Source organism: Rissa tridactyla, chromosome 3 (genome assembly GCF_028500815.1).
Source record: "Rissa tridactyla isolate bRisTri1 chromosome 3, bRisTri1.patW.cur.20221130, whole genome shotgun sequence".
NCBI lineage: Eukaryota > Metazoa > Chordata > Aves > Charadriiformes > Laridae > Rissa > Rissa tridactyla.
Window position 1 is genome coordinate 14490405 of NC_071468.1, and position 12280 is coordinate 14502684.

The 12280-nt window shown below is 42.9% G+C and overlaps 1 protein-coding gene across 2 annotated transcripts in view; it reads right to left on the reverse strand.

Moving 5' to 3' along the window:
* Positions 1 to 12280, reverse strand: part of ALK (ALK receptor tyrosine kinase) — a 327314-nt gene that overhangs the window by 233746 nt on the left and 81288 nt on the right. For both annotated transcript variants that reach the window (XM_054195890.1, XM_054195889.1), the window contains exon 2: positions 7916 to 8035. In XM_054195890.1, the coding sequence (XP_054051865.1) occupies positions 7916 to 8035 (120 nt within the window). The remainder of the gene's footprint in view (positions 1 to 7915; positions 8036 to 12280) is intronic.

Consider the following 12280-nt stretch of genomic DNA (forward strand, 5'->3'; position numbering starts at 1 on the left):
GCTTAGAGATGTACATCCTACCTGGCATCTCATTAGCTTAAACACAACTAATTTATACTACTTCTACAGACACAAATGCACAATGTAGAGGCCACTTACAGCGATCAAAATGGGACCACAGCCTCCCTCAAGAACACACCTCTCGCAGCTGCAACAATCGCCACAGCAGTATAGAAACAGATAAAATATTCTTGTGCAGGATGTCTTTTTTTATATAAATATTGACAGATATTCCTTGTGGAGAAGACATAATTTAAATTGTATAGTAGAGATGTGCTCTGCTGAGTGAGCTTTGAGACCTCCATCAATACCCACTAACCTCTATTATACTCATGTTATAAGGCCTATAAGCTTTTAATTTATGACAGGGAAATGACAAATTGATTTTCCAGTTATTAATCCTAGAGACAGAGCCAGTTCCTAAAGCCTTCCCCATTCCCTTTGGATAGAAAAGGGCACAGGGTATTCAATCTAAGGGTTTTGATTGCCTCATCAGGCCCTTCTGAATTTCTATCCACCAGTACAGGGGTACAATGTGGCGTGATACAAGGAAGCCTACAGCACTAAGTATTTCTCCCCAAAAATGGAGCATAAATAGGAGACCGTGCTCTCTGGCTGTCAGCTCAGCAGATTGCCGAACACCCAGGAGGACCTCGTGGAAGAAGGCACACCAAATACAGGCCTGGCCCTTGGAAGCGGGCCCTTTGCTGGCACAAAGAAGGGGTGAAACTCTTTGCAAATGGATCCCTAGTGCCACCTTTCCACCGTGCAACTGGAGGTACAGCAGCAATTTAAAATGAACAACTCCACCAGACGATGGAACAGCACAGAAAACAACACAAGGGGAAAGGGAAAAAGGTGTCAGCAGTTGCACAAATTAAAGAGAAAAAAACAATTGCAGGGTTTAACTGCCTTGTTTCTGCCAAGAAAGCAAGCCTGAAGAGATATTTTCACCTGCTTCCTTCCATTGCTCAGCACTAAGAAAGGGCAAACCGGCACATTTTAAGGAATAGTATGACATCTATATCCCTGCCAGGTACCCCAGGCCTTACCACCCCAGCAAATGTCTGCGCTGACAGTAACTGCCTGGTCTTTGGGCTGCTGCTCCAGGAGCTGACAAATGTGAGAGCAGCAGCATGGCGTGACAGGGAAGGGGAGGAACTGGGGAGGCACTCAAGGAGCCCCATGGCATCGCTCCGTACAGCGCGGCTTTGGGGTCCATCCCGCCTGACGTGCCTCAGTTAGTGCAAGCGAAGCGGTGAGGAGAGCAGCTGTCAGCACACCAACCCCTCTCTCCCTGCCCTGAGGAGAGGCCTGTGTTTGTCAGGGACCTCCTTTTAATTCGAAGCTACTTGGAGATGTGTCCTTCCTCCTCACCAGCAAGTCTTCATGTATGCTCCCCCAACCTTGAGTGTCGATGTCCAGTCGGGGTGAGCCTGTCCCCACTCTCTCCCCGCTAGGACGCCCAGCCTGCCCCACCCAGCCACCGCCCCGGCGGCCATTTTGTGATCCCTGGGGCCAGGCAGGCCCAGAGCCCTGGCCGAACCCCAGTGCCGGGTAAGGTGGCCAGGCCCTCACCTAGGGGACGGGGACATGTCCTTTTGGCCAGCTGGGGTATGGGGGAGGACAGGAGGTGTCGCAGTAGGGGTCGGTGAAGGCAGACCCTCAGCGTCTTGCCCCCTTTGCCTCAGGTCCCCACACACCCTTCAAGGCAGTGCCCTGTCCTTTCCTGCTGCCCAGGGCCTCTTCCTACCTGCTCGCTCCGCAGAGGCTTCCCAGCCCCTCCACCTCCAGCTCACCAGGAAGGAGTGGGGCCCATCCCTGACAGGGATGGCAGGACAGCAGCCCTGGCCCTGTCAGGATGGCAGGAGGCCACCAGGCCTGTGCTGCCACTGGTGCCGGAGGGGGCCCATATTGCCGGGCCAGCCCTCACAGGTGCATGCCCTCGAGGGCTCGTCAGAGCTCACTGTGGGCCAGGAAGATTTCACAGCAGCTGGTTTATCCCTGGCATGTTTTGGGAGAGGGTATAGCTGAGGCACGCCACCCACTGAGCAAGGTCAGAGCTGACTGCGCCAGCGCTGCTCGTCCCCTCGCTGCCCACTTTGAGAGGAAAACCTGCCAAGGTTTTCTGCCAAGGTGGAGGGGGAGCTATTAAAATTCGATGGCTTTCTGAAGAAATAACGTTTTAGGGGAGCAGTACCACACCCCAGGAGGCATAAAGACACCTGCTGCATAGGAAGAGGGAATGGCCCCCAGGAAGAGGGCCAGTGCCAGGCGCAGGACGAGCTGCCTGCCTCCCCAGGGAGCCCAGGGATCTCCTGGTACCAGGAGTGTTTAAATTAATCCCCTGGGGAGTGAGCCACAGCTGCATGGGCCACTGCTTAGAGAAAGCAGCAATAATGCAACCATTCATTTATTTGTTAAGAGAATCTTTAAAATGACAGCAAATACTTTATATCCACCCAGCTCCTCAGTGCACACCAGGGACTGAATCACCAAAATCTTTGACAGCTGCTTTGTTCGGTGGAAATCAAGCTACAAAGAAGAGGGCCAGGACTCCTTTATCAATCAATTATAAGCACAGTCTTTCAAGACAGCTACAGAGAGAGGTGTGAGGAGGGGGTGTGAGGAGAACAACCAGCAATAGCACTCATTTTCATTCTTCAGCTCTGAGAAGTGACAGAGCTCATCCTCCACACAAGAAATATTTGTCCACCAAGTCTCCCATGCATGCAGCAAAAACAATAAATGAAAGTGCATTTTTAATGCCAGTTCTGGCCAAAAGACTGAAGTACCGACTAACAGCCATTGTTAGAAAACATGCTCCAGTTGGCGCAAAACAGTGGTTGGATGAACTGTCATGTTTTGACAATTCATACAAGGGACCTCTTGCATGAAGTTTGAGAGATCTCTAGAGAAAATGAATACTTGAGAGACAGGGAGAAAAGACATTTGTTGTCTTACTGTATGTTATTTTATTATTGAAAAAATGTTGAGCTGTCATCGGCATATTGTCTACAGATGAAAGAGGATATAAGGAAAAGAGTAACTTGAAAGAAACTAAAAATTTCTCCCTAATAAGATTTTTTTTCATCTTTCTTGCTTAGCACAGCCTCCAGTTTAGCTAGACAGATACTGCTTTTCCCGTCATTTTCCTCCCCCTGGATTTCAGCACCATTGCACGTGGCAAAAATACCATCTAATTGTTAAACAATTCTTGCATATGTATACGGGGTCACCGCATCTGCTATTTTTTATCAAGCAATTCTATTAATCTGGTGTGAATAACTGCTGTTAATTAAAGTCTTGCGCTATTATAGTCATAACACTATTTCCAAAACTATGTGACAGAACTTCTAAGACTGCAAAAAGGATGTTTGAATTAAGGTAGTACATCACTTTTGCAATATCTTTACTAAGAAAGAATTGATTCATTTTACCTCTGGGACAAAGTATTATTCTCCTCATTCCTCCCCTGACTTTATTTCACCTTCCAAATAGGAACTTGTTGTAACAATTAGTTCATATCCATGCCACGATGAGCTAAGTGTCATGACGGCTTTATCATTCTGAAGACATCAGTATTAGTCTGATTTGTTGTAGATTTTTAAAACAAGTAGTCATAGGAACCTAATTGTAACACAAATTCATCTGGCTGGTGCCCTCTTTCTCTCCCTTTTGTTTCTCTTCCCTTTTGTTTGAGTTTTGTGTCAGCAGTATCTATCTGGTATCCAACTCACATGAACAAAATGGTATTTTGAATACGTGCACATGAGTACTTGAATTCAGCAAGCTGCACATGACCTACCAGAGAAAAAAAATCAATAATCTGACACGTCACTGAGCGACCGCCATGCCACTAACCATCAAATACACAGCGAGAATGACCCCAAAATATTCCACAGTAAAATTAGTCCAATGCATTTTTTATTTTTTTTTTTTAGCAAACCCAATTCAGGAAATGATGAACTCATCACAGACGACATTCCATTAGAAAGTGTAAAAAATAAAAAATAAAAAAAAAAATCAAACAACAACAAGCCTGTCAAATTTGTTTTCTGAAGACATCGAGCTGAGTGAAATTATTAATAAATTGTTAATAGAGGCCATCCTTTGGATTATGCTTTTAGTCCCTATTAAATCAAAGCTGTGAATAATGATGCACTCTTGAAGGTATGTGCTCCTCCTCTGCTGAACTCATCTTTTGTAGACATTTGTAAGCACACTAGTCATTTGGTAGCCGAATCTGCTATTTGCCCCTGAGTTTTAGTCCCAGTTAACTGTGGAATCCAAAACACCACTATTTCCTAAACATCGGGGCGGGGGGGGGGGGGGGGGGGGGGACAAAAAAAAAATAAAAATCTGTAAACTATATTGCAGAAGTGTGACACAGCCTGAGAGAAGTACTTCTACATTTTGCACAGAGCTGGTTCAGAACAGCCAAGGAGCTCAGCTGCCCCTGGGGGATCTGGCAAAGAGATGCACAGAGAGCGCAGTGGCGTAAGAAGAGCTAAAGCCACCTCCTGCTTCCCAAACAGTCCAACATGGCAACCCTTAAGGCCGTTACTCTCATGAAACGTGTTCTTCTTTCAAAACAGAATTTAGATGGGCTGAATCACATTGGGTTTTTTTCCAGTTGTTTGCAGTTGCCACCATACCCTGCCAGGCTCATGCTCCAGGTTCAGTGTTGTTGGCTGGCCGGGGTGGGGATGTAGAGGATGGGGCAGAGAGGGGGGAATTAACTGCATGAAGGCTTCCAGGCTTTCGGGGGTGCCCGTCGTCTGGAACCCCTGTTACAGAATCTTAATGGATTTTATGCGGTGGACAATTGATTTCTTATACAATACCTATACAGAAGAGAAAATTAATATTCAACCAACCAGGACAAGAAATGAAATATGTGTCTGGGTGCAGTTAATCATGTAACCCTCAGGACAGAGTTCCATCAGTGCTGCAAATGAGAGATTAATACACTACCGTAAGTCTACATACGCAAAAGGCATTAAAAGTTTTTTGTAGCCACATGAAATAGTCTGGGCGTACTTCAAAGAGAACAAAAGAAAACACAAAAATATGGAGATTTAAAGATTCCTCCTGTCCTGCAGGTTGAACTCACAGATAATTCTGACTTCATATGGGGTTTTTTTAAGTCTTTATTTTCTAATAGGCAGGTGGATTTTGCATCTCTGAGATGGCAGATGATTAATCAACGCTTGGATAGAGACAAACCTAGAAACCTCTAGACAAGAAAGGAGAAGGTCTTGTGAATCATAGAACCATAGGGTTGGAAGGGACCTCTGGAGATCATCTGGTCCAACCCCCTGCCAGAGCAGGGTCACCCAGAGCAGGTGGCACAGGAACACGTCCAGGCGGGGTTGGAATGTCTCCAGAGACGGAGACTCCACCACCTCTCTGGGCAGCCTGTGCCAGGGCTCTGCCACCCTCAGGGTAAAGAAGTTCCTCCTCATGTTTAGGTGGAACTTCCTATGCTCAAGTTTGTGCCCATTACCTCTTGTCCTGTCCCTGGGCACCACTGAAAAGAGCCTGGCCCCATCCTCCTGACACCCACCCTTTAAGTATTTATAAGTGTTGATAAGGTCCCCCCTCAGGCGTCTTTTTTCCAGACTGAAGAGACCCAAATCCCTCAGCCTTTCTTCATAAGAGAGGTGCTCCAGTCCCCTCATCATCTTGGTAGCTCTCTGCTGCACCCTCTCCAGCAGTTCCCTGTCCAAGAGTGAACGCATCACTCTCAAGTGTCCTGTTGTGCCAGTGATTATCTTTTAGGATTGTCGTGTATAGTTTCAAAGATATCATCAAGCACTGTTCCTGCCAGAAGTACTACAGGCAGTCCGTTAGAATTTTTAATACTGAGCACAGGAGCAGGGAACTTAGTTTGGCAGAGCAAGCAGGACCCTATATTTCAATTTACTCAGCCTTTCAATCCAAGAGATTTTTTCAATAGCAGAACACAAGAAAAAAGTAATGAAGACAACTAATATTGCCCCATTCCAGCAATGTCAGACAGTTAATTAGATGGGTCCTATCAGATGATTAGGCAAACAAAGTTTTGATAGAAGTTTTATAGAGCATTCTGTGAGCTTAATCATGCTGGGAGCAGGGAGAAAAGCTTCTGACGGAAGAGGAAAACACTCTATTAGTAAAGGACTGCTGGGTTTTATTTCTGCTAATGATTTTGGTGTGATTTTGGATTAACTGCTTAATCAGAAGGCAGGGGTGGGTCCTGGGACAAGGTTACTCGCCTAGAACTTGGATGGTCTAAATTTGCCTTCTGCCTTGCTCTGCTGAGTCCCTGTGTGACCTTCACAGAGCTGTTCAGATCCAGAGCAAATAATCAGTTGCTGAAAGGCACTGTCCACCCCTGTCATGCTCATAGCTGTTCCGGACAGAAATCTAGATCCCTGGGAAGTTTACTAATGAACATTCAGGTGCATATACGCCGCAGGTATGCAGAGGAATAGAGAGAAGTTTTAAGAATTGTCCTCTTAGGCTTGGGCTATGCTTGCAGGCTCTACTCCACGTACCACATGCTGCATATCTGAAGTGGCAGGAAGTATGTCCGCTTAGTGATGCTATGCAGTGTTCCAGTCTGAAATGTGTGATTTTGAAGGCTACTGCTGCCCCTTTCATGTGAAGGAGGTTCTGCCAACTTCTGGAAATGTTAAAGTGCAAAGCTAGAAAAAAAACCCAAATTACTCCTGCCCCTCTTCAAGATTCTGCAGTGGTTTCAAGGTAAATGTCCTGAATTATACCTACTGAGGGAGAAAACAGTTTAGACTTGTCCTGAGTGAAGACTGTATTTTGTGTAACACCTCATCAAATTCTTGCCTTTCCTTGCAAAACAGATGGTTGGAATATGGTAGAACTTGGTCTTGTGCAACCAGCTAAAATCATAATAAATCATTTCTGCTTAGATGCAGTACATTTATCTCCATGTGATGCTGTCAGATGGAATCAACGCTTTTAGGTTTTAAGAACAAAGCCTTCCCTTAGAATGGTATTACTGAGAAACTCACAGTTTAGGAAGAAGTAATAAAGGATAAATTAAAAATCATCCTTGCAACATCTGAGAAAACCAAGTGAGGGGAAGAAAGATTGTACTACTGTCCCTTCCAAAATGAAATTGGTGTGTCCTCATCGTTCAAGCAGATACAACAGCTAGGAGCAGATATTGTATGCCAGTGGAAAGAATATATATTGCACACATAAAAGGCTGCAACATAAATTTGAAGAAATATGGGACTCCTTCATATAGGTAGGTCAAACTTTTCCCTCAAGCAGATAATTACAGGCTTGGGGTGAGTAAATCTTATTAGCCTCTCAGCACCTTATCTCCCCTCATAGAGACTGGTAGTAGATATATAGTAGATATATTCTACTTCAGCCACTTTCTGGATTGCATATTAGATATTGCCTTATACAGTCTGGTCCTAACTACGACCATAGTATTTCACAGCAGAATGGCTATGGTTTGTCAGCAAATAGGTCATACCAGAGAACAGGGAAAAAATAAGTTTGGTACACAGCTCTTCTCTTTATAGTATCACTGGATTCCAATGCAGCACCCTACTGTTACAGTCCGGGACCTTGCTTTTGAAGGAGCAGGGCAGGTTGGGCCAGCCAAGGTCACTAGCCACCTCCATGGAGACGGTGATGGGCCAAGAACACGTCAGGACATCAGCCTGAACCTAGGCTGGGCTGAAATGGGGCTTCTGGGTCCATGGGCCCCAGGGGTGCCCGGTAAGGGACAGTAGGGCTTATTAGGGCCCTCAGGGCCTGACAGTAAGGATATTTTACCATCAAGCATTTCACTTGCATTGTTTTGCTTCAGTATTATACCAAAACCCTTAGGCAGTTAGTTACAATCTCTTGAGAATAACATATAAATGCTACTCACTGTGTCGTCCTCTATGGGAGAAGAAAGGGGATGTATCTCTCATGATCCAGGTCAAGTTCCAAGCAGAGTAACCAGGAGGAAGAGAAGTGCTGCTTGCTGGGAGATCGGAAGTGCTCAAACCTTTCATTAAAAAAAAAGAAAAATAAACATTATGTACGATGTAGCTGTTTGCATACTACACATCAAGCACAAAGATCTTAAACAGCTTTATAGACCATATGCAATATCTATTACTTCTTGGTTGGTACTTCCTTCCTGATACACGTGCGCAGAAGGAGACAGGAGAGAAATTGCTGTACACAGCAAAATTATCATCACCTAGGAAAACCGTAAACTTTAATCTCACACTGGTTCTAAGTTCTCTTTGACATTTCAGTCCCTCAATTTATTGTTTTAAAGTTTTGTTCACACGTGGAGATCCCATACGTGGAACAGGCCAACATGTACCCAGCTCCTGTTCAACAACCTAATGCATCTCAAAGATGCTTTTGGGGATTAGACTACTACAGTGACCCAGAACAGGTGAGGATCTGTACAAACCTGCACTAGCTCCGCAAGACAATCAATGATATTAGAGGGGCAAAGAGAAACAGTATCTGAAATAACACGCAAGGTCAATGAGCAAACGAGAACTCTGTAAACTTTGAAAGCACAGATTTTCCCTGTGAATGTTTCAGCTGGATTTTCTGAAGATTCTCATCTCATTTTTCGAGTATTCTCATCTCATTTTTCGAGGTCTTCAGGGCAAAGGTAGGATTTAACTTTACAGAAATACAGGCAGGCAAAACTTGTGTTTGGAAGGTTGGTTTGATGGAACAGAGTAATCCTCTAGATTGCTAATATGTTCTGATTTCTCAGAGAAGCCATAAGGAATTTGTTCTTCAGAAAGAAAATAAAAAGTACTTTTTTCTGTTCTATTAAATAATATTTTTGTCAATAATACTACAGTTGCTTACTTGAATTCTTTTAGTTCAGGTGCAAGCCTAAGCTTCACTGTAATAACAGCAAAACGATTTGATAATACCTCCTAATAAAAGTTTGGTAAAACTTTCTGTAACAATAGGAATTAACTAACTTAGAGTAATAATTAATTCAGAGTGCTGAAGAACTGTCCTCTTGAATGGATAAATAGTAACGGATAATAAAAGACACATTTAAGAGGATAATAGTAAACGTGGTAAACAGCTGAAGCCTTGGGGAAAACGCTGCTTTGATTCTGTTAAAGCTCTGCTTAGCCCAGCTTCCCACTTCCACTGATTGAAAATTTCATAGGGACTTGTCAGAAGCTTAAATACCAACTGTTAGTCGTGCCCTATCTCATTCTCGGTGCAATCTCACTTTTAGCACACTCCTGTAACTGAGCAACGATAGTGAAACAAAGAGAAAAATAACCATTCTTATGTGAGAGCTGCAACTCTTGTTCATTGCTTAGAGTAATAATCTTCAGATAAGAAGAGACTTCACCCTGTATTGTAAGCCATTCTTGACTGGAAAAAAATTAATATCCCTAATGGCTCAATTAAACCTGGTCTCCATGCTAAGTTACGGTACAATAACTAAATATCCACTATTGTCTGGAATGTAGCAACACAGAAGATCAGGCCAGTGATTTATGAGAGTAGGTATCAAACCTAGCGTCCTGCCTTCAACTGTGAATGATGAAGTGGTAAGTAACTATGGAATAACCTTTATATTGGCTTTTCCTTCCTAACATCAAGACACAGCTGACACGTCTTTCAGTAGCCCCTGATACGGTTGGTTGTGGCAAGTAATGTCAGGTTTCATTACAATAGTTATAACAGTTGCTAAAAGCAGATTTTTTCCTACAAATGTGCTTACTTTGATGCTAATATAAAAATAATAAATAAAAGAAGAATATTAATAAAAAATGAGCACCTGAAATAAGCTGGTTTTAAAAGCAGTGTGTGTTTTGCCTGATGTGAGATGTCTGACCAGTATCGATATCCCTGCTTTGTACATCTGTACCCAGTGACTCTCCAGAATGGGCAATGATTTAATATCCTAAACACCAATCACGGATCTCCCACAGGCGAGAACTCTGCGGCCTCTTTATCCCTAAATAGACCTAAGCATACGTAGGTGTTATGCACTTAGAGAGCCAAGCCTTGGGGTTGCAATCCTGTGAAAACTTCACACAAACCTGAAAAACTGACCTGCTCCCCTCTGTGTTCCCATGGCAAAAATCACCTGAGACAAAGTCACTGAGGTGCATTTCTCTCCTTAATGCTGCAGCCACAGAACTCAACATTAAATCACTGCTCCTACCCTGACCAGCCTTACCTGGGAATTAGGAACGCAACAATCAGCTGCGATACCCCAAATTCCTTGGCACTCCTCACCTTCAGAAAAACGCCTCTGACAACTGGAACGCACTACACACTGCGTTCTTCAGAAACCGTGCCTACCTTCAGCCTCAGCCAAGTCGAAATGTTCCTTCTGTCACCAATATATACCAATTGAGATAAAAAGAATAAAGTTGAAAATCTGAGCAGAAAAGACAGGGCAGTCCAGGCACCTGAGCCTCCCCTCTATGCGCAGTAAGAGGTGCATAAGAGATAACATAAAAAATTGAAAGTTTTTCTCTATTTTTAAAAAACGGAATGGATTCAGTTCAATTCATTTCAACCTAAGAACTGCTTTTTCCCATATTCTTTAGGATTAATTTTGGAACTTCATCTCAAATGATTTGCTTGGGCTATTGGTCTGAACTTGAAGACAAGAAGATTGTATCAGAAGTTATGAATCTTTCCCAATTAAGTTATCTTCAGAGAAAGATGCTGGGTAAAAGGTTTTTGTATAGCCAACAGGCTACTCTTCACAGTGAGGAATGATTTGATTTCAGAGTGAGCTATAGGTTAGGAAAAGGAGAGACCTTTCCTCTTCCACCCTCAGGGCATTTTACGTCCAGAAAGGTAATTACAGAAGACTGTATCAGCTAAACAAATGCTTCTCGCGCAGCAAGGGTAATGCAAACGCACACTACACCGTAGCCGTTTTACAAAATAAAGGTTTTTTTCCTCCCCTCTCCAAAACAATTCATACTGAAGCCAAAAGCACTATGAAAATTTTGTCTCCTCCTTTTTAGATATGTTAACTTCCCATCCCAGTTGTTAGTACCAGGGTGCTCTGTCACTTGTCAACAGTAACCCTAACCTTTAAAAAAATTAATGGATTAGGAACTGGAAGCTGACAGCTCCATTTTTAGTAGCTAGAAGTATGGCAAGGTACAACAGAGGTTTCTTTGATATTCCTGCCTAAAGAAATATCCAGGGCCAAATCATGACCAAAGGTACTCCATCACAGCTAGAAACGCGCACCTGAAGAGAATATTTGACATTTCTGGTTTTAAACCTGTGCAAAGGAATCTCCTTAGGGGATGTGAAATTCAGTCGGCTCACCAAGAGTTTTGGTAAAAAAATAAAAAATGTTTCATGTATACTGAAGTCAAGCCTCTAGGCCACAAATTCATTAAATTAAATATTTATGTATTATTTTAATGAAAAATACCTCTTTAACAGAATAACCCTGCATGTTCACATAAGAATGGAACAACAAGAAAATCTTTCTACTTGGGTCATTTTTAAACAAACAGCATTTCCTCCCTTTTTTGCCCTTTCTGGAAGAAGGAAGAAAGATCCCCAGCAATTAACATATGGAGGTTTTTTTTAAGTTCCGTGCAGTGCAAAAACGTAATTGAATTTTTATCAAAACACCCATGCCTTTTTTAACCAAAAAGTGCACCTACATGTAACTGAGTATTGCTCATTACTAGCTTTGCATATTGCTTCATTACTCAATGGATAACCTTTCTCACTTTGCTGAGCTGTATTATTCCCAGTTTCTCAGTGGTGAACCTGAGGTGACAAACCTGCATGTACCTGTACTCTAGATTTCAGAGTTGCCAGGGATGTGTAAGTTAATAACTGAGAGTAACATGTACTTTCAGCTACACCTACATCTGGAAAAATATCTCAAAATCATTCATATTTGTTTGCGTAGAAATCAGAAATCAACATTAGTAGTGTTTGTGGCTCTGGTTTATAACAGCAAGCAATAGAGACGTTATGAGCAAATAGTACAATGATGTGTTTAGAAACAGCCTCCATTAAGATCTGAATTTTCCAGTCTCTGGGGAAGCCAGACATTTCAGAAAACATTATTCCAGTTTTAAGTAAAAGGTAGCAATTTTCCACAGAAAGAATATTACACAGTTATCTTTTCCCTGATTTAAAAAAAAAAAAATCTAATCAGGACAAAGCCAATTTCACTTCATTAAAACTGCCAAAACAAAAATTTTACAGACAGCTGTACTGCCCTGGGTATGGAAACCTCTGCGGACTTCTG